General features: G+C 51.9%; 1 protein-coding gene across 1 annotated transcript; it reads right to left on the bottom strand.

Annotated features, from left to right (window-relative positions):
* Positions 1-5,523: 5,523 nt before the first annotated feature.
* On the bottom strand, positions 5,524-22,530 carry LOC109456888 (fatty-acid amide hydrolase 1). Its single transcript, XM_019749410.2, has 15 exons — positions 21,956-22,530; positions 15,167-15,280; positions 13,526-13,660; positions 13,172-13,305; positions 12,886-13,092; positions 12,599-12,639; positions 12,240-12,364; positions 10,615-10,740; positions 10,028-10,125; positions 8,758-8,857; positions 8,414-8,454; positions 7,479-7,518; positions 6,885-6,993; positions 6,197-6,342; positions 5,524-5,936 (listed from the first exon to the last, which is right to left on the bottom strand). Exons 1-15 carry the CDS (start codon positions 22,148-22,150, stop codon positions 5,808-5,810), a joined length of 1,740 nt encoding a protein of 579 aa, XP_019604969.1. The 5' UTR covers positions 22,151-22,530; the 3' UTR covers positions 5,524-5,807.
* Positions 22,531-22,855: the final 325 nt, after the last annotated feature.

Raw genomic sequence — 22,855 nt, 5'->3', positions numbered from 1 at the left:
GTTGTTGGTAATGGTGAGTCTGAGCACCCGAGGGTCTCCCAGGGCCAGATGTGGAGTCAGCAGTTGACCTGTTGTTCACAACCTAAAGGGTAAACCCAAGGTCACCCACCCTCTGACACTCTGACTTTGTCACCTCCAAGGGGCCTCTGGAGCTAGCCCTCCTCATTAGCACACTCATGTCCTCCCTCCTCTTTTATGACCGTTTCCCCTATACTCCGTCACCCTCACTAAACCCCAGCACTTCCCTGATGGCTTAGCTCGCCTGGGCCATTTGGCACCAGCATCACCTCCTCCTCCACAACATCCTGGGCCTGTTACATAGCCTTTGTCTAATTGCAGCCCTTCGTTACCACATTATCCCGATTTATCTCTTTATCACACTTACCAGTAGCTGAAATTATCTTATTTATTTTTTATCTCCCTCCTTAGAAAATAAGTTCCAAAAAGCAAGGGTCTTGTCAGCCTTTTTCAAAATACCTGCCACAAGGCAGGTGTTCAATATTTCTTAAATGGAGGAGTGATGGACAGGTTGAGCCCTCCATTCCCACCTCTACCTCTGTATCTTCTGGCTCCTTCCTAGCAGTATTTAACATGCTTAAGTCCGCCCCAACCTAAAAGGCTTTCTCTCAGGTCTACATCCTTCATAGCTACTATCCTTACATCTTTCCTCCCCTTCCCAGCCAAGCTTCTCAGATTATCCACACTTGCTGCCTTTACTTCCTTACCTTTCACTCACTCCTCCACCCAATCCAGTCTGCTTTATGCCCAAATCATCCCAAGGATCTCCTTTGAGGTAAACCAGCAACATTTGAAGCTTCACCGCCACCCTTCCTCCAGAAGCATTCCCTGACTCTCCAGGCTGGATCAGGGTCCCACTTTGTAAATAAAGCAGTGCTTCTGCTTTACTGCACTTCTAACAAGCGGTTTTGTGTAATTATGCATTTAGTATCTCTTCACTAGCAGAATGAAAGCTCCCTTCAGGCAGAGACTGTTTCTGTTTGTTTGTTCTGAGTACACTGTGGGAGGAATTCAATGGATTTATTGGAGGGATGGAGGGATGGAGCGGGTAGGGAAAGTGACTGGATGAGGACTTACAGACCAGGAAAAAGCCACAGGTTGAATATAAACTGGGAGTTATCTGGCCTTATGGGCACTAATCAAGATCACATTAGTAGATAAATATGAAAAGGGCTGAAGGTAGGGACAGGCTTGGAAATTTCCTGTCTTGGGGACAAGATAAGGAAATAATCAGAAGCGGCCAAAATGGATTCACTAACAACAAGTCACCCATTCCACCATTCAACAAGCCTTTGCTGGGTGCCCACTGAGTACTGGGCACTTTGCTGGGTGCTGGACATACACAGGCAAACCCCGCACAGCCCTGACCCCAAGTGACCTCACCTGTCTAAGGCACCCAGGGTCATCATTCCCAGTCTACGTGTGGGAAACTTGGGACGACCCAGCCAAGGCTGGTTGGGAGTCTCAGGGCTGAATTATGCGGCTCTCTCTCGCAGTGCAGCAGATAAGGCTGCTCTGGTGGGAGATCTGGAGTGGCACACTGCAGGGCTCTTTCCTTGGCCCTGATCTGATCCATGTATTTATTGATGACTTGGATGAAGTTGGAGAGGTCCAGTGCTCAGCCTTGTGGGTGGACAAGCCTGGAGGCAGACCAGAAGGTGTGGGCACAGTGCCCGGATCCCAAAGCCTCTCAACAGGCTGGAGCCCTAAGATGACCCTAGAAGATGGTGTCTAACAGGGACAATAGCAGGTCCCCTGGCTGTGCCCCGAACTCCAATATTACAACCCTAGGGAGAGGACGGGTGGGCAGGGACACGACAGAGACGTCCTGTAAACAGACACCAGCGAAGGAGCGTGGTGTTTTGTCTCCAGTGTATGTGGTCACCTAGCAAAGAACCTGGGAGGGTTTAGCGCATGTTTTTTGGTGCACCCATAGGGTGATTGTGCAAATGAGGAAAGCACAGTAAGCTTGGAGTCCGGCATTTGGGTTCAACGACTTCTCTGTTCAAGTCGTTGGCCTTGGATAAAGCAGCAATCCTCTCTGAACTTCACTTTCCTCATCTATAAAATGGAAGTAATGAGGCCCTTTTTTTTCCAATAAGATGACAGATTAACTCCACAGCCTAATAGATGTCGATCCAATTATTAAGACACAGTCCCTGCTTTCAAACATGTACAGCACAAAAAAAGCCCTTTCAACCAACCTGATAGTTGTTTAAGAGGACAACTACCCTTGCTTTGGACAAGTGCAAGGTCTTGAGGTGAAGACACAGGAAGAGCACTCTAGGCAGAGCAAGCACAGCGAGCAAAGGGTGGGAGACGTGCAGTGTCCTGAGCACTGCCCAAGGGCCACATGGCCAGGAGGTGGGCACTTGGTAAGGGGAAGAAACTAGAATGGTCAGCAGCATAGCAGGTCAAGCAAGGCTTTGCAGGTCACCGCCAGGAGTCTGGACTGAGCATAAGCAATACTAAATGTTTTAGGTGTCATTACTTCTTTAGGTATATGCGCATAAATGTTGAATAACTATAGTGTAGCCCTGAAACTCAGATAATATTATATATTAGCTATATTTTTAATAAAAATCTTTTTCAAAAAGTAAATATTTTTGGTGTCATCAGATTTACATTTAGAAAGGTCAGCCAATTGCCATACAAGGACAATTGGAGATCAGTCTGGATGCAGGGAAGGCCAGCCAGGTGTGGCAGTGGAGCCAGGAAGGGGGGAAAAGGCTGAGAACAGGCAGTAGTCACATGACTTAAAGGGGCTTCACCTTGGGCAAGGTATGTCACCCTTCTATAAACTGGGGACAAAAATGCCTACAACAGGGTTAACAGGAGGATTAAATGACATGACTATTAAGTGCCCAGAAGGTAAATGGCTCATAGTAAATACTTGATAAATGTCATGCAGAGTGCCCTTCCCCCTTTATACTGATCACTCCTTGCATTAAGTAGTTAGGGTCTTCACTAGCATACCGGCCTGCCTCCCTTCATCCTGTCATTAAATAAGTTCTAAAAGGACAAGAGCCTAGGCTGCAGTCCCAGCACCGAGTGCAGAGCTTCGTCCCTAAGTAGATGCTCACTTAACGTTCTCGGAATTAACTGAGCACCTTCTAAGCATCATTCCACATGCCAAGGATATAGTGATGAGCAAAATGAAGCACAGCTCTCAGGAAGCTTGTTTGAGCTAACACAAAAAACAAAAAAGTGACTCCAGATAGTGCTAATGCTATAAAGTACAAAGGGCGACGTATTGGAAAGTGTCAGGGAAGTTGTTTAACCAGTGGGTGATCAGGGGAGGTGACATTGGAGCTGAGTGTTCCAAGCACAGGGATAGCTACCACAAAAGCTGTGGAGCAGCTTGAGATGATCAAGAAACCAAAAAGTGCTTATGTGGCTGGAGCACAATGAATGAGAGGAAAAGACACCCAAGATGAGGCCGGAGAGGTGGGCAAGGACCACGACACACAGGGCCTGGCAGGATACAAAGAGGGTATGGATTTTATGCTTGATGGGATGGGAAGCCACTGGAAGGTCCCAAGGAGATAAGTGACTTTTAAGGGATCACTGTGGCTACAGTGACAGGCAAGGATGGGGACAGAGAGCCAAGTTAGGTTGTTGCAGTGCCCAGAGGCAGGTAGCTTGGATTAGAGCGTAGCAGTGGAGATGGCACTTGTGCAATGTCCACCTCTCTCATCTTTTGGCTGCATTTGGCCCCTTGTCTACCCTTTCCCTAGGCCCTGATCACCTGGGGAGCAGATGTGTTTGTGTCAATGTCCACAGCCCCCACAAGTCCATGAGCCCAAGGATGCCAACCAGATTTGCTTGAGCTGCAGCACCTTTCAGCACAGGGTGGGTATGGCCATGCTGAGACTTCAAGGGTGAATCAATGAACCAGTGGAGGAATGAAGGAGAACCACGCCCACTGTGGCCTTGCACATGAAAGCCCAAGGATATTAGTAACCAAAGAGAGAAGAGTCAGTAGGAGTTACCTGAGTCAGGTGAGTTTATGGAATCAAATGGGGCAAAATGACTCAGCAGTTACAAGAAATCAGGGCAAAGTGCAACAACTACTGGGTCATACCAATCTAGGTGTCCATGTGGGTGGGTTCCTCTAGTCAGCCCCAAGGGTCTGCCTTGAGACTGATGCCACCAAGTCACGTACACCATTGGGAGAGAGTGCAGGTGCCACTGGTTGAGCAACTTGCAGGGGACAGTCCCTCTAGGGTTGCATAAAAATCAAGGCAAAGAAGAAAGCCTTCCAGGTGGCCCTGAAAAGAATTTGAAGTATGCCAGGAGAGAAGCTGAGGCCTGCTCTGCTTGAGGGCTCAGGCTGTGGCTGAGAAACATCTTCTACAACAAGCAGGGGAGTGAGGGCTGGAGCCAGGGAGGAGCGAGGGGGATCTGTTAGCGGGGCCAAGAAGCCCCTCGTCTGTCATAGGGAGTCACCCTTCCATTTGCCACACAACACAGTGCAGTGAGAAGTGACCTGGCAGACTGAGCTGAGACAGCTCTCTTGCATCTCAACTGTTAATTCTTAAACCACCCCTCTCAGCCCCTGGACCAGAGCCTTAGCTTAGGCCTCAGGCCCCAGACCCCAGATTAGGATACTAGAGCAACCCTCTTCATCCTGTCCCTCCAGTCTGTTCTTCTCACTGCACTTGTGTGATCCTTCAAGAGCCCCTGAGACAGGATTCAAATTCCTGAACTGGGTCTCCAAGTCCACCTTGATCTGGCCCCACCTACATCTCCACTGCTTCTCCTGTGCCATTCAACATGCCTCCATTTACCAAACTAATCCTGGTCTTTGGGCACACTGTTCTCCCTGGTTTGTCCTCATCCCCTATCTCAGCCACTAGGAAATTTCTAGACTCAACAGAGGTCCTCCTCCTTCAGGAAGCCTTCCCAGAACAAGCCCGTCCTTGGCTGGCCCTGCGAGCACCCTCTACCAGATTGCCTCGTCTGGTGCTCACCTCCCCAGGCCAGTGGGCTTCTCTCCCAGCAGCACCAGCTCGGGATCAGCACTCCAGACTCTCTGCTGCCCTGTGCTGGCCACTGAGGACAAAGATGTACAATAGGATCCCTGCCATCAGAGGGAGTCAGTGTGTTAAGGGAGGCAGCTCCCCCTGACCCCCCACAGACGCCCACCACATGGGGCAGACTGGGAGGAAACTGGCCACCTAAGCGGGACCTCCGAGGAAGGAGGGAAGGCTTTCTGGAGAAAGAGGGATCTGCGCTGGACCTCAAAGGATTTAACAGTAAAGGAGCAGAAAGCGTATCTTCAGCAGAGGAAAGGAGCAGAGAAAGGAAGAAGAGGAGAGGCAATGTCTAGCAAAGTGGGGCTTAATCTAAGAGTGGGGAGGGGAAGGGTGAAGTGCAACACCCACATCCTGTGTGTGATAGAAAACAGGGGAGGCTTCGGAGCAGGAAACTGACATGGCTGGAGCCAGGCTCTAGAAAGTCAAGTCTCCAACGCCCAGCACCCTAACAATAATGGCCAGAAAGTACACAGACTAGAAACCATTTAATGGTTAGTGCGCCTTTGTCCATGTCATACCCACTAGGGGGAGTCAGGGCAGAGAATGGGGACCAGGGCAGAGATGGGGTTGCAAGGTTCACACTCAGGGGGGCTGGGCTTCTTGTAGAGAGGAGAAAGAGGGGACATGGAAGTCTCTGCCCCCAGGCTGAACATTTCCTCTCAGGGTGGCAGCTGTGCCCTGACTAGACTGGGCGCAGATCTAGTGGTCTCAGGTTGTCCAGAGTCAGCCAGGCAGCTGGGCAGGCAACAGTCAGAATGGCCGCTTTTCAGGGGTCATCAGTCGCTCCACCTCTCGCATTAACCTCAGACACAACTCTTCCTGCCATGGCAGAGCCACGCACTGCACGGCCACAGGCAGCCCCACGCTCTTCTTCATGCCCTGCAGGGGACACAGGCATCAGATCAGGATGGGGGGTATCAAGGCAGGACCCCACCCTGGTCCAGGAAGCATCACAGCAGGAGAGGAGGGGCAGCACAGCAGGGCCAGACCGAAGTCTTCAGCGGTTTTGCATTAACAAAGACGGGGAAGGACTATATGTGTTTATATTGTTTCCTCTGCAGCAGCTAGAGTTAGGGTGTGGGTGTAAGTCCAGGGGAAGGGGGACCTGAAGTTGGCCAGGACAGGCCCCTTAGCCTCACCTTCTGCAGCATCTTGTCCCAGATATCCCCAAAGTAGCCCTTGTAATGTTCCATCTGGGCCTCATCCTCGATGGTCACCGTGGTGACAGGCACCACCCCCGCTGGGAAGTCCAGGCAGTTGTAGAGCATAGTGTAGCTGACAGCCCCTGAGACACAGCACAAGTCAGTGCAGCAGGCCGGGTGACCTTCAGGGCCAACCCTCGTGTCTGTGCCTCAGTCTTCCACCTTATGAAATGACCTCCACAGACAAGGGCTGAGACTTGAGTGACCACACCCAGGAATGCAGCTTCAGGGCAGGCTGGAGAACCTGCGGATGGTTGCTCTGTGCCCTTGCCCCTATAGTTTCTTCCACCTGGAATACTGTTCCTATTTTCTTGGCTTATCTAAATACTACCTGGACATCAACCCCCAACCCCACCTCAAAACCACACCACGTAACTCAAGACCTCCAACTTGAATAGTGCAGAGGACAGGGAGCTCATTCCCTCCCAGGCCATCCCATGTGACTGCCATCTCTCCACTCAGCCAGACTATAAGCCCCCCAAGAGCCAGGTCCTCCCGCAGGGATGCTGCCCTCCCCTAGGGCTCCTCTTCTACTTCCCAGCAGCCCCATCAGGCACAGGGCTGAGCTCATAGAAAAGGAGGGATAGGTGGGGTGTCAGGAACATGGCAGGACAGCAGGCCTCACCTGGAGCCTTGCCTGGGACATTCAAGTCCATAGCAGGGCCCAGCATGGGGGTGAGCAGTACATCCAGGTCCAGTGCTCTCCACTGGGCGATCACGGAGTGGCGGTACACCTGGGGAGGGCACCAGCATAGCAGGTGAAGCATTCAGACCCTGCCTATCACATGGACTCTCCAATGCAGGCACTGGCTGGGGCGGATTGGGCCCCAGCCCCTGCCCTGGGATCTGAACTGAGCCATCGTGGGATGGAGGCCCTCGGGACATACAGGCATGGCTGCCTTCAGGTGGCATCAGTTTCTCCACCCCTTACATAAATAGCAGATACCATTTTTCCTGCCAGGGCAGGGCCACACAGTGCCTAGCCACAGGCAGCACCAGAGGGGTGAAGAGGCATCCGGGATAGGAGCCTCAGGATGACCCAGCCCCAAAGGATGTGCATTTGGGCAAGTGAAGGTCAGAGAGGAGGGCCCAAGCAGGCCAGGACAGGGAGTGAAAGGGGGAATGACAGGTTACTCCAGGAGACCAGTGGCCAAGAGACCCCAGGGGCAGGTATGCTGTCCACCCCCACCCAGCTCTAGTCTAGGGGTTCTGGCCTCACCTCGATCTCATGCTGCAGTTTCCAGAGCTTTTTAGCAGACCTGGGCAGAGGGAGTGAGGTCACCAGCCATGACGGTCACAGCCACAGAGATTGACAACATCAGGTCCCTACTCTTAACACCTCCCAGATTACAATCCTGCAGGGACCCTTCTCAACTCTACGGGAGCTCTGAGAGGGAAGTAGTGTAGGGCAGAAGCTCAAATCCCTACTGTCCTATCCAGAAAAGCAGGCCCCAAGAGGGACGTAGGCTGGCTCACTTAGTGACTCTGCAGCAGAGCCACGACAAGACCAGGCCTGATTCCTAGCTACCTTTGGGACACAAAGGAGAGATCAGAGCTGTCAAAGGTCCTAAATGCCTGGTGGTGGAAGAAGGAGCAAGTCCACAGGACATCAGAGCCTGAAAGTGGGCAGTTTATGCCCTGCTTTGCCCACTTGAGCCACTAAGGGACAAGTAGGACCCAGTGCAGCTTTAGTTCGTTTCAGATCTCTAAGAGAAACATGTCTCACAGGGTCACCAGTATCCCCCTTTCCTCTGCCTTATGCCAACTTCCTCCTGGTCTTCTCCACTCATGCCCCAACCAGGTCAACTTTCTCCTCTCCACCCTCTCCCATAGCATTTTCTCCCTAGGCCCTTGCTCTCCAGCCAGACCTGGATCTTGTTAAGACAACTCCAAGGTCCCATCTGAAGGCCACAGAGGGACTATGTAATAGACTCTATGACTCAAGATACCCAACTTGAATAGTGTGGGGGACAGGGAGTTCCCATCCTCAGCACTATTCAAGTCGGAGACCTTAAGTTACAGGGTTGCCACCTTAGCTGGGCCACTTCCAGACTCAGAAGTAGCTACTTCCCAAGTCTTTTCCTGTCAGAAACCACTTAAACCCAGGTCAGGAGAAGAGAAGGTCCGGCATCTGGGCATGGGAAATATTCTTACCGAGACTTCATGCTGCTGAGAAAGGCTGCTAACCTTGGGAGCTGCAGGAGGACAGACAGAGTCAGTGGCTCAGCTTTGGGCCAAGTGCTAACAACAATTTTCTACAGGCCAAGTCACCCATGCCTCTTCCCTTTGTCCCTCCCCCAAGGTCCCAGGTCTGCAGCTCTTTTAGCATGCAGGCTTGCTAAAAATTATAGAGCATGGGAGAAGGAGAGGAGTCTGGGTGAGGGCTGGAGAGAAGAGGAGGCCATGCATGCCCACCCAAGAGAGGCTAAGGAGAAGGGGGAAGAGACCCAGAGGCTCCCTCCCACCCACCCAACCCCTTCCACTCCGTGTGCCCTCACCAGAGGCTTCAGCAGGAAAGCCAGCAGTCCTTTAAGCCACCTAGGCAGCTTCAGAATCCAGATCAGGTCCCCTAAGCAGGGGTCCACGAAATCACCTTTGCTGAGAGACAAAGGGTCCGGTCCAGGCACGCCCACCCCAGACATCCCTCCTGGCTTACCCCCACCCACTGCAGCCCCCATGCTCTACTCAGCGACCCAGTCCACCTCCCTCCTTGCCAGACTCCAGTAAGCACTGGAGGTTTCCAACCCCTTCATCTGCCTCTTTTCAATCATGTGACTTGTTTCTGCTAATCCTTTAGGATGCCTGGACTCTATCCAACCCCGACCACCCTGCCCCCCGCCAGGAGCTCGGCAAGGCAGGACTCTGTGTCTACCTCCCTGGCAAACTCAGCTCCTATGGACTGAGAGCAATAAGGACTGAGGGCAACATCTCCCTGGCCAGGGCTTGATACTGAGGGCCTCTCCCTATTGATGACACCAGCCTGGAGGCATAAAAGGGGCTGTCCAGAGTGAGCCACCCATGATACTTGTCTCTGAGGCTGTCTCTGGCTGCAGATTTCAGGGAAAGATCTCAGGTATCTGATCCTGGGGTTCATTCGCAGGGCCAGAGTGAGGGGTAGCCCCTTCCACTGAAGCCTGGATCATACTCTGCTACCGGGAGGAAGTCCAGTCAGCCCAGGCATGTCATCAAGAGCCCGTAACAGGCCTGTCCTTCACCCTGTCAACCTTTAAGGACTGAAAATATTCAAGCAGAACCAGTTTCTCTAAACGTGAACTCTGCAAAGTCACTTAAAGAGGATCTGATCTAACCTACCTACTTTATAGAAGAAAAAACTAGGGTCCTGCCTGGGAGGGAAAGATGTGGCTCAAGTCAGAAGAGCCTGGAGTCACAGATGTCTGGACGCCTGCCCTCCTGCTTGATCCTGCCCTTGTCTCTCAGTCTTCCCCAGACAGGCAGCTCCCCGCCCACCTCCTACCTCCCAACAAGCTCAGCTCAGGGCCAGGCTGTAGATGCTCAATTCAGCCTCCCCTTGTGCTTGCACCTTTCCAAAGTTTCCTGGGCAAGGTATCTCCAAGTTCAACCTGCAGTTGGAGGGGCAGCAAGGTCCCTGCCCAGGATGCTCAGACCTACTTTGTATTCAGCTGAGGCCTATCCCCCATGTTCCCCCAGACTGGCCCACCCTGGGGGTGGTCACAGCACCCCACTGCTTTCCCTGGGTCTACCCATGTCCTGATCCCAGCACAGATACTGAAACTCAACATCACTCACAAGTTCTGTAGGAAGGTGGTGCCACCATCACTGAACAACCCAGATGTGGACAGGGTCTCCAGAGCATAGGGTATATCGCTTGGCAGGAAGGGAACCAGCTGCAGGGATTGAGAGGTGTAAGGCCCCCAGACCTAGAAACCCTTAGGTCCCACCACCCCCATGCTGCCCAGGTGACCCCAAGGATGGACTGGACCAACCCTGCACACACAGTAGCCTTCACTGGAACCACAAAGGTGGCCTATTGGCCCATGAAAACTCCCTGCAAAATGCACATGATGAAAGAAGTCTGGGGCTACGCATAAACTTATCTGAGGTGAGCAGACCAAAACCCACTGGTCCACCATCTCAGGGACCCAGGAACCTCTGGACAGCTGTGCACTGCTGTCTGTGGTTAACGAGATCCCCCCAAAGCTGCACTCACACATCCCCAGCATGAGCTGAGTTCATCCCTCTACACTGGTGCCACAGGGACACAGTTCCCATCCCCAACCACAAAACAATCAGGGTATAAAGATGCCAGGAAGAGGTGGCAGCCACAGGTGCCAGGGAGGGACCATGCCAGGACTTCCAGGCTTCCACAGCCATACCGTGTGGCCAGCAGCCTCAAGGCTGTGCTTGGTCTCCAGCAGGGCCCGCTTCATGGCTGGGGTAGGCATGGTATAGTTGTCTGTCTCATAATACCCTACACGCAGTGGCCGAGAGCTTGTGTAGACCTGGGGACAAGACACAGGAATCACAGTCAGGTCAAGAGAGGGTGGCCCGAGGCAGGGCTCCCCGAGATCAGAGATGCTACTCAGCCTGACATATCTGTGAGGCCATAGCCTGGATCCCCTGAAAACTGAAAGCCATGATGACTCCGCAGGGGCAGAGCAAGGACGAGGATTTCCACTGGTCATATGAGGACACTGAGGCTTCAAGTCTAGATAGGGAGACACGGCCAGAGTGAGGCCAGGACTTCCCCAAAGCCACCCAGTGGAGAGTGACAATGGTAGGTCTGGAACCCAGGCAGCCTGTCTCTTGAGCCGAGGCTCTGCATCGCCTGTTTCAAGAATGCAAGTCCTGCCTGTAGTGATAAATTGTTCCAGACCTCAGGACAAGGACCTCGTCTCCTCCCTCTCAGGAAGGGGTTCATGAACCACTGCGCTCAGCTGGAACATCTTCCTCTGCTGGGGAGCGGGAGCTCACCCCACCCAGCCCAGATCTCCCACCTGCCAAGAAACACTAAGGCCCACTCCCCTGTCCAGGGGCCCTCAGTCCTTCCAAGGCAACCTGGCCTGGGTGAAGGCAAGAGGTCTGTGCCGGAGAAATGGAGCTACGTCACAAGCTTACTGTCTACATTAACTTGACTTTACTATTCTACTGTCTGCATCCATCTAACTTGACTACTCCTGAATGCTTTGTTCATAAAGTACAAATAACTTTATTTTTCACTCCTGAAAAACCCATCGACTCTTCAATAGAAGTATCAAATGACAGTTTATACACCAAGACTCACCTCAAAATCCTCACCTTGCTGGGTCCACCCATCCTAAGCTATTACATATGATCCTTACAAACCTCCACACTGAAATACCTGCCTTTAATCAGAATTCAAAATCTCAACAAATATCCCAACTTTGCCCCACCCCACCCCTCCCAGCCCTTGTGCTAATAAGGTTCTGTTGAGGCATCGTTCTCCCTCCCCACAGAAATCAATAAACTCAGCCTTGTCTGATCAACAGGCTGTTTGGTGGTATTTTGGGGAGCCACCATTCGACACTGACAGCAGATCCCAGCATTCTCTGGGAGAGAGCTCCACTTTTAACTCACTCGGCCTACATGCCAAGCATTTTACTGGAAGCTGGAGATATGGACACAAATACTGAAGAAAGACTTCTATTTGCTGAGACTCAAACACAGGAGGTACAGGAGTTCTCCCTCAAGTTGATCTTGGGGCTAGGAAGTGGTTGTTGCAGAGGTTAGGGCCAGAAGGCAGGCCTGTCCTCAGCAAAGGCTCCACCCAGGCTGTTGATTTGGAAGACTGTTTCTAAGTGCGGGTAAGGGCTCCATCTGGTGGCTGTCTGTGGAGCAGCAGCTAACCCTGGGCTCAGACCTCTGGGGGGTGGTTTTCAGTACACAGGGCCTCCCAAGTCTGCCTGGGAGCTGCTGTCTGGGCTCAGGAGCACCAGTGATAACTGAACCCACCCCCATGCATAACCTTACCCCTGCTCACCTCCTCATTGAAGGGCACTGGGGGCACGGTGGGGTCCAAGCGGAACATGTCCTCACACAGCAGCGCTCGCATGCATAGTGCTAGGCTCTCCACGTCCCGGGCCATGGGGCCGATTGAGACCTGTACTGTGGAGTGGGAAGGTGAAGGGAGAACGATCACTTGGCCCCAGTGGACTCTGAGGCTACGTTCAAGTAAGGGTTGGGCCATTGCCCATGAATGTGGGCAGAGACAGGAGGTAGGAACTCAGACCTAGAGTAGCCTGGGAGCCAAACTCTGCCCCCAGGAGAGGCAGGGGCAGAGATAGATCAGGCAGACCCCAGCCCCCTCCTCCAGGGTGCTGAGGGAACCGCAAACCTCACCTGCCACCTGTCCATAAACACAGCTCTTCATGCCGATCTTGCTGAATAACAAACACAAGATGTTAGAAACAAGAAATGCCCAACCTCTGCCGCACCCACACCCATACAACAGCTTGGAACTCTCACCACTTGGAAACTAGGAACCAGGCCAGTGATGCTGTGATACTCCCTCCCAGCAAAACCCCAGGGAGGGAACCTCTACCTGGAGCCCAGAGAGGTGGGAAGCTAGGCCAAGGCCACACAGCAAGAGGCCCAGAAGCTCCCTCTACTCATCACCTATACCATACCTGAGGCGGTTCCCCGTGGGCTTGAGGCCACAGATGCCACAGAAGGAGGAGGGAAAGCGGATGCTGCCTCCGATGTCAGAGCCTAAGCCCAGGAGGGAGCCTCCAGCTCCAATGAGGGCCCCCTCACCTCCTGAGGAGCCACCTGGGCTCTTGGAGGACTTCCAGGGATTTGTGCTCTGGCCGAAGAGGGGGTTACTGCAGTCATAGCTGGAGGAAGCAGGAATGGGTCAGCCATGTCATGCTGGCACCAGTGACCCTGCCTCCCGCCCCCGCACCAGCGACCAACCTGAGCATGGACTGAGGGATGTTGGTGTGTACGAAGGGCACAGCGCCCTGCAGCTTCAGCACCTGCACCACCACGCTGTCACACTCTGCTGGCACCCCCTCATTCAGCATCAAGCCCAGTGTCGAGCCCTGGCCCTAGAAGGAGGGTTAGGCACCAAGAGGGACACGACTGGTTAGTCAGGGGCCCTTCGGCAGCACGCTGTCCACTCCCATCACCTCTCACAGGCCAAGGTAAGGCACACCATGGTGCCCTCTCAAGCCCTCCGGACCTGTGAGGGCCCAGGGGGATCCCGGACACAGAGCTGGCTGGCAGGGATGGGGGGAAGTTGAGTCCTGATACTGAGACAGGGCATACCTTGTAGCTGAAGCACTCCTTGAGGCTCACAGGGACACCGTAGAGCAGACCCTGTCTTGGGGCCTGGGACAGCTGAGTCTCACAGTCTGCCAAGTAGCTGGTTACACAGTTGGTCCCTTTGTTCACTTCCCAGGCCTGCGGGAGAGAGAAATGGACACAAGGCAGAGTGAGGCTGGACTTTTAAAAAAAATTGTGGTAAAATACACATAACACAAAATTGGCCTTTTAACGTATACCCAGGGAAAGGGTAGCCAGCAACATGGCCCAGAGCCAGGAGCACGGAGGATAATCTAGGGCCCAGCACCCACTTCACTGGGGACATCTGGCCCCAGCCACACGCTGCCTATCTCTGGCCTTCAGCCCCAAGATGAAGAGAGAGTACTCCCAAGGGCCAAGGTACAATCAGGGCACTCAAAGGAGCATGATGCTGGCCTCAGATGCCCCCAGAGGGAACAAGCTGGGAGGAGGATGACCCTTGGTCACGCCCCTCCCCCTCCAAGCCACACCTCTGCCCAGTGAGGCAGATGGGAACTAGGTAGATGCCCATTTCAGACTGCACTGGGAGTCAGCACAGAGTGGGGCTAGACCCAGACTCCAGCCTCCCAGTGCCTAGCATGCTCTCCTCTGTCCCAGGCCTGGCCCACACCTGCCCTAGCTAAGCTTCCCCTTTCCCAGGAACTCTTGAATCTGCTAATCAAGTCACATTGAGGAGTGACTGACTGATAGCAATTATATTAAGGGGGGTGGGCGTTTGACTGAAAGGAATGCCACACTCATAGTGCTTACCTGCCTCGGAGCCTTGCTAGAGCCCTCCAACTAAGGCTCATAATACCAGCATGGGCCAGGGAGCCCTACTAGACTGAGAAACAACAGCTTGAACTGGAGTGGAGGGGAGGCAGAAGAAGGGGGATAAAAAGTGAACACTGAAGAGGAAACCCTCACTCGGGCTGGGAGGGGTGGAGGGTCACAGGAGGCTGCATGGAAGAGGGGATTCCTTCTCTGGGCCCCGAAGGCTAGCCAGGGAAGCCTGCTGCACCAAGCAGGGCAAAGTACCGGGAGAAGAGCCTTCCAGATAAAGGGAACCCTACAAGAGCCAGCACAGAAGCATGGCCTACTGCGCTACTACTGATGCCCCCCAAGCTCCAGAAGGCCTTGGCCAAGGAAGATGCTAGAGACGGAGTTGAAGCAGAACGGCAGAGCCTGAAGAACTGGAGACCTAAAAGGGATCCGGCCAGGTGGCTGGCTCTTGATCAGGTGGCTGACAGGGGGTGGGGACAAGGGGAGGGACTGGAGAGAGCTATAGGGAGGGAACTGACCAGACTTGGTGACCAATGGGGTGGGGGCAGGAGGGAGAGGGAAGTTGGGGCTGAAATCCAGGTTTCTGGCTAAAACAATATGCTCAGTGTCCCCCTCACCCGCTATACGCAGAGTCAATCTCTCTTCTCTCTCTCTCTCTCTCTCTCTCTCTCTCTCTCACACACACACACACACACACACACAGAGACACCCCTAGGCTCCGTCCCTCCCTGGCAGCCCCTGGTACTGTGGTTCCACCGGCCCTCAGCAGCATGAACTCCAGGCCGATTTTTCCCCACAGCCTCTACAGAGACAGCAGATAGGAAGGAGCAGACAAGGCCTTACCTTTCCCACATAGGTGAAGAGTGCAGCCTCGGGGGACAGCTCTCCACTGTGTAACTTCTGTACCAGTTGAGGCAGGGTCAGGGCCAGCAGAGCCTCTGAGTCCAGGTCGGGGTTCTAGGGAGATACCTCAGATCAGTCCCTTACTTCCTATAGGCCCCACATGTTGCAGCAGACACCTGTGGCCCATGTACTTAAGTCCACACACCTACTAAGCAGATGCTCAGTCACATACCAATCCATGACAGACATGCCCAACAGCAAAGCCAATACCATGACCCAACCTGGGCAGGCCCTTACCACCTGCGGACAGTGAAGATATTATCTCTTTAAGAAGATTCCTGGAGGGGATGCCCATGGAGAGGCCATACCAGGCTGATTATTAAGTCATTACAAACCACCACCACCAATGTCTGCCTACTGTGGCCAGGCGCCATGTTGGTGTGCTCTCTGTTTTAATTATATCTTACCACTATTCCCCTTGCACAGATAAAGAAACTGATGCTCAGAGAGGGGAAGTGCCTTGCTTAGGATCATACAGGCAAACTAGAGTTCTCTGCCCCACTCAGCACAGGCTGCCTACTCAGCACAGGTCTACCTGCACCAGACCACCCAACCCCTAGCAGGGGAAGGTGAAAACAAGAAGCCCCAGTCCTGGGTAGTTGGGCTGTAGCTGGAAGCCACATCCAAAAGAGGATTTTTTCATTCATTCCACAGATATGTATTAAGTGCCTACTCTGTACCACACTAAGCATGGAGATACAACAGTGAACAAAAAAGGCATATCCATACTTTGGGGGGCTTACACAAGGTGCTGGGTTGGGGGTGAGCAGATAATTAATAAGTAAACAAATAAGAATTTTACATAGTATGAAATAACTTAAAGAAAATAAAACTGGGTGTGGTAGAAGTGGTCAGGGAAGAGCTCTCTAAAGGAGACATTTGATCAGATACCTCACTGCCAGGCCTCAAAGGCTCCCAGAGTCCCTGGGCTCAGCCTCTGCCAACAAACACCCAGCTGATTCCTCCTCACTGATGCTGGGCTAATTAGTAAGCAGGGACTAGAGGAGGACTGAGTCACAGCCACCAGTTCTCACCTCTACCTTGCCCTGCTCTTGCCAAAGTCTCTAGGAGCTTCCTTGTTGCCAAATCCAACAGATACGTGACTGTTTATTTTGCTCCATGTCTAATTTACTACGTGACTCTGTTTATTTTGCTCCATGTCTAATTTACTACACGTTGGTTCTCTTCAATTTCCTCCTGAGCCCAGAGGTACCACTCTCCCTGATTTCCTTCCTGCCTCTTGGAGACTTCTGTCATCTATTTATTCAATCAACAAACGTGTTCTGAGCACCTACTACATGCCAAGGACTATATTAGGTGCTATGAATTCAGAGGTAACCAAGACAGGAAAGTCCTGCTTTCATTTAAGAAAAATTTAAAAATTAACAAATAATGGACAAATCGCTATTTTGTGAGAAAGGAAATAAATAGAGTGTTGTGATGGAAACAACAGAGGACTGACCTAGATGCCACGGGCAGGCCTCTCTGAGGAGGTGACATTTCGGCTGTGATTTGAAGGATGAGAAGGAGCCAGATGTGGGAAGAGGCAGAGGCTCCTTGAGTTTCTTCTGGGCACTTCTTCCCTCTCTGATGCTGGGAAAAGTCATTCCTTTTCCTGGCTTCCACTCCAGGCTCTCCACCTATCCCATGGCCTCCTGATCCTCCTCCCAGCCTGACCTCAGTAACCTCAAACCCACTCACTGGGCTATTCCCATTGGCGCCCACCCCTCTGTGCCCTTCCCCCTGAGCTCGCTGCTCCCCCACTTTCCATCAGCTCCTCCTTCTTCTCCTGCATGTGTCCCTCAGGGAAGGGCGCTGCCATCCATCCGCGTATTGAAGTGAGGAAACAGGAGTCATCCTGGACTCCTCCTTCTTCCTCCTACCTGCATCCAATCAGTCACCAGGCCCCCTACGTAGCTCTAGAAAATGGCCACCTCTCCACTCCCTCTACCAAGACGCTCGCTGATGCTCATGCTTTCTCTCCCAAGTCAAACAGGGGCCACCTAACTAGCTGCCCTGACCAAGCCTTGCTGCTCCCACCCACCCTTCCCGCTAGGCCAGACAGTGCAGAGCCCAATCAGGCCTTGCTTCTCCGCTTAAAACCACCCTCACACCACAAGCTCCAGAGCATGTTCCAGGAGGTGCTTCCAGGCACAGCCCTGTCAGATTCCTCTGCCCCCACTCAATATGACACCAGTCGCTCACACCCACCACACCCCCAGAGCTGAGAGCCCTCCACACACACCCATCACACAGCCTGTGTACCCCTCCCTCAGTATCAGGAACATTCTACCCTTTCTCTTAATTTGTTAAATAGTACAGTACTTACTTGGGATTTTTTTTTTTTTTTTAATACAGGAGCTACAAAGAAGGAAAAAATGGATCCATGCTCTCTCTCTACACACACCAAATAATCACTGGATATTTTTTTTAAAGGTATACAAAATGAAAAGTGAACATTCCCCCACCTGTGGGACCACCCGGCCCAGCCCCTCTTCTGAAAACTAAATCATAGTTAACAGTTTCTGATGAAACTTTCCAGGTAAAAAATGTTTATGAAAAACCCACAATATATACTTGTTTATATATATTTTATTTTTGCACAAAGGTATCATACTATATACACAGTACTACACTGTGCCTCTCTCACCTCACGATGAAAATAGCAAGATTGCTTTTTCCCCCTGATTATATAAACATGTGATCGTTATGTTTAAAAAAAAAACAAAAAAAAAAAACCTAACAGTATGGGGAGGAAAGTGAAAATCACCAGAGAGCCCACCACACTGGGACAATTACCACTGACAGTCTGGTCACCGCCATTTCCGACCTCGTTACAAGGTGCCCACAAATTTCCTGTGCACTTCAACTAGAAGCTATCCACAAGTTCCTCTCTATTCTCAGCACAAATTTTAATTCTTTCCTATGTTCCTCCATGTTGACAGTTGATGACATTGTTAACAGCTATTTTAAAATCTTCAAGTAGTTATGAGGCAGCTGAGACATTTTCTCTTTCACAAGACACAAAAAGTAACTCTGCGCCTCCAAGAGACCAATCTGTGAACACGAAGGAAATCAACTTTGTATGGAAAGTGTACAGATAACTTTGAACTGCGGGTGTGGCCACTCTGTATGCATACTTTTCCAAGGGAAGGATACTATAGCTATCAAATCTGTGGACAAAAAAATGGGGTTCTGTGGAAAGTACCCTCACAGAGTGACCTGATCAGAAATTCCTAACCAGGTAGGTCACAGTAGGTAGTCATGCCCATGCCTATACCTTCTTTAGCAAAAGGTTTTAAGCCAACCTGGTCCATTGTTCTTGAGCATCTAGGTTAGCACACCTTTGAAATTCCAGAAGTAATACCCCTTGAAAGTTAACCCTCAAGGAGCACATAATCTTAACTATCCTATAATCTAATCCTTGCCTTAATTTCACCAGTCTTCCTTACGTCCCCTCCTTAATTTCAAATGCATAAAAGCTGCAAAACTGTTATTCTCTGGAGCATTTGAGATCTTGCTCCCTAGCATATGTCACCAATCTGGCTCAAATAAACTCTTTTAAAAATTTTCTACAGGCTTGGAAATTTTTACGTTGACAAATCATTGCCATTCCTCCATCTGTCTTCCTCCTTCTGAACCACCTACTGTCCTAATTTCAGGTATTCTTCATTGTCCTCCATGTCTTTTTCATTTTCCCTCATTTTTAAAAAATCTCTTTTGTTCAATTTCAAGATATCTTTTCCATTTGATCATGTAGGCTATTAATACTGGTCTCAACGAAAATTATACCGTCCTTCAACACATCTACGGAATCATTTTGTGTAAAAGTCAGGTTCAAGGTGGGCTTTGGAGAAGGCCAAGAGATGGAACTACACATCACATCCAGTTGAAGGAAGTGACATTTGTTAGACCAGTGGGATTTTGACAAACAGGGTCAAAATATACATAATAGATGGGGAAAAAAGGCATTCAAGGTAAAAGTACAAGGACAAAGGCACAGAGGCATGAGCAGCTGTTCTGTGATCTCTCTCCCAGCCATAATATTCTATTATTAGTGCTCCCTCTTACAGATTGGAAAAATAGAATCGACTAGGTATTCTACACCAAAAACGATTTATTTAAGAAAAACAAAGGATTGCAATCCAGTGTGTACAGAAATGGCGAACCATGTGCGCACAACGAATGGGACAAAGATGGAGGAAAAGGAAGTTAAAAGGAGGGGCTGTTACAACCATGGAGCTGTTATAAACACAAGGTTCTTCCTTGTAGGGCTCTCCAATGATATAGTGGCAGAACTCCTCCCATAAGCCCTAGCTCCTCCCACAGGCCCTCCTGATTTCTTCAGGTTAAAGTCTCTGTCATAATTTTATCAATCTTCAGTCTAGAAAGGCTATCAAAACTCATTCAAGGGGCAGGGTGGGGAAAGATGGGCAAAGAGTTGTTACAGGGTGTTAAAGCTTACATGGTCAACGGAGAGTTACCAGAATACACCTTACTCTAGAGTTGTTCTACATCTAGAAAGAGAAGAACCATTTTGTGATGATCCCGGAAGTGCTTAGGATTCCCCCGTCATCCAGCAACACTTTGGAATACAGGAAGTGTATGGCCTCCTAATAAGCTTTGTCTGGAGTCTATCAGGCAGGAGCTGTATGTAATACAAGGTGCTGTATTCTCCTAGGGCCTGATCAGCACCCTGCTTACCTCCGCCCATTCAGGGCTGGGCGGACAAAGCCCCAGCAGAAAGGCTGCCGAGACAGCTTGAAAACTCACCTCCCTCTTATCCAGGGGCTCCAAAGCCAAGCAAATGGGTGCATTAGGGGCAGGGAGACTCAGGCTGGGACTGAGTTCAGCTAAAATGCCCCCCTCCTACCTGCCTCAAATGCCTACAAAGCTATTGTCACCAAGCTCCCACCCCTTTGCTGATAGCTCCAAACAATGAGGCTCCTGAGGAAACTCTCCCTTTCTTCTGCACAGTCCTTGCAAAACCAAAAGGTGATTTCCCGGCTTCCCCTGCTGGAAGAGCCAAGCTTTGGCACTCAGAGGCCAAGTTCTCCTGTCCCAGGGACGATGTATAAACAACTTTTTGTATTTCAGGGCCAAACTTCTGCCCTGGAAGATTCAGTTCTCAAAAACAATGAAAGGTAGTAGCTCCAAAGGGATACTGTGTAAATAGTGATGCTTGGAGTTCAAGTGAGGGAAGACGCATGCTTCTACCACCCCACATTCCTTCCAGCTGGTGGGTTCCTTGCGACTGGGAGGGGAGTCTGTAGGCGGAAACTGGGCAGATTCCTGCAACTGTCCCACGCAGCATTTGGAGCTGGCAGAACTCAGTTGGCTGCACAGAAGGACTTGGGGCCTCAGGAGCAGCTGAGAGTCTCGGGGCTGAGCCCGGGCTCATCAAAAGGACCTTTGTGGAGGACACCTAGAAACTCGGAGAGAAGGAAGACTAGACAAGTGGAGAACCTGTGCTCAAAGTAGGGGTTTGGATTCAACACCAGGGCCTCTCAATGTGGGAGGAGGGAACCCTAAAAATTGACTGAAAGTGGACTTTTCAGCCAGCTTGATGAATGAAGGCTGGAACCAGGTACATTTTTATTTCAACAAACAAACAAGTAAATAAATAAGACATATGTGGAGTAAATGAATAAGACATATGTGGAGTAAATTCATACTATTACATCTAGCTAAAACCTCACTCTAATCAAGGCTGCACCTTGGGCCTGGCATCCAAGGCCCAGTCTCCCTTCCTAATCTCTCTCCCCTGCTCCTCTCCACTGGAATGAGGCTGGATGGTCCCAATGGACATCTAGGTACTAGTTCCAGCTCTTCCCCAACTCGGAAATCACTTGCTGCAGCTGAGCATCTGTGATGAGCAATTTTCAGTGACTTCCTCCCTGTCTCCCACCTAGGCACACCCTTCTGTTTCCTGCTGTTCTCATCACCTGAACCACCTTCCCACCTGTCAGATCCAATTTCTTGCAAACACATACCCTCACAAACACTCATGACCAGTATTTTCTACCTCAGCACATAAGACAACTATCACAGTTCAGCATTTTGATTTCTAACTGGGTCCAGTGTCTCATACACCTGGAGGGAAAGCCCCCTCTTGTAGGCCCCTATACACACACTGAGCTGATCCAGAAAGAGAAAACCTTGTTGGCAGATCACCCAGGGAAGGGTTGGAACTAACTCTGCTCATGAAAGGGACTTGTCAGGAGTTGGCTATGACAATCTGGGCAGAAAGAGCTGGGAAGACTGCCATTCCAGCCCCGCTGTGCCAATAATCTCCCTGTGCAACTGGGCAAGTCCGTCTCCAGCGCTTCTTAGGGTCCTTACGCACAAATCAATAAGTTTGAACTGTAAGCTCTCCCGATTCCCGCAGCCATCACACGGTGATTCCAAAGTCCTAAACCCTAGCATCCCATTGGTTCTCACCCTTGGGTTTTGGCGTTCTTATGATCAGTGATCTTGAAACTCTTTGGCACCAGGCAAAGCTCCTCTTTGACCCGTGCGGGGTTGTCTCTTTCTTTCCCCCTCCTCCCTTTAGCCCCACCTGTCTCAGAAAGAATACGGAACGAATTAGGACAAAGAGGGGTGCCAAGTTACAAACCTGCTCTACCCACACACCTGCGCTGCCTTCCACCTACCCCTCTACGCGTCTGGGCAGCTTTAAATGCTGCTGGGGGTACCCCCACCCGGTGCCTCCCCGACTGCAACAGTCACCTGGAGACGGAAGCGCTGCGCAGCCTTATCCATGCTTTCCAGGGCCGCTTGCCGTCTCTGCCGCGCCCGGGCCCCCGCACCCTTCGCTCTTCGGCGACCAGACCAACGCAGGGCCACGGCCGCTGCCATGAAGCAGCAGGCCAGAGCAACCCCGGAGGCGCCAGAGAGCTCGGTCCACAGTTTGTCCACCACCATGATCTCCAAACGCCGATAGCTACCAAGAGCGACAGAGCAATCAGCAAGCGTGGATCCCGCCGCAAAACCCGGCCTGGATGGGCGGAGGATCCGCGCCCGCCTGCGCAAGAGAGACGGGAGGAGTGTAGCTCTGTCGCAGGGCCGCAGGGGAGCGCGTCGTTGCCTGGCAGCGGGCCCGAGGCCAGCGGCGCGCGACCGTCGAAGTCAAGCCCGATGGCCGGGCTGGTGTGGCCCCCTGCGTCCTCCCGCACTGGGCCAGGAGGAGCTGGAGGAGAGGGAGGGGCACCCGCTTCTCGTGGGCGGCCTCGGAAGCACGAACGTGGCACCGGCCGGGCTCGGCCTCAGCGCCATGCACCCCAAAGCCCCAACTCCCGGAAGACGCGGCCCAGGTGGAGCCCTGTGCAGGAAAGGCCAGCCAAGAGGACGGGGTGGGGGCGGGGTGTGTGTGTGTGTGCAGGGACAGATTGGGCTCGATTAATCCCCGCAGTTTAGCATCTTTCCTGGAGAACCTTGTGTCAGGGCCGGCACCTCAGGGCCCCACCTCTTCCCTGCGCGAGGCTTGGTGGTGCAGGGCAGCCCTGGGACAGGTACAGGAAGTTTCTCTGGGGCGCCCACCAGCTATCCCCTCCCTTTACCCCAACCCTGGGATCCCATGTCTCTCGCCCTGGGCTCTTCTTCATGGCCAAACCAACCATCACTTGTCCA

The sequence above is a fragment of the Rhinolophus sinicus genome, linkage group LG06 (assembly GCF_036562045.2).
Source record: "Rhinolophus sinicus isolate RSC01 linkage group LG06, ASM3656204v1, whole genome shotgun sequence".
Taxonomy (NCBI): Eukaryota; Metazoa; Chordata; class Mammalia; order Chiroptera; family Rhinolophidae; genus Rhinolophus; species Rhinolophus sinicus.
This window is presented reverse-complemented; position numbering and strand designations above follow the sequence as displayed.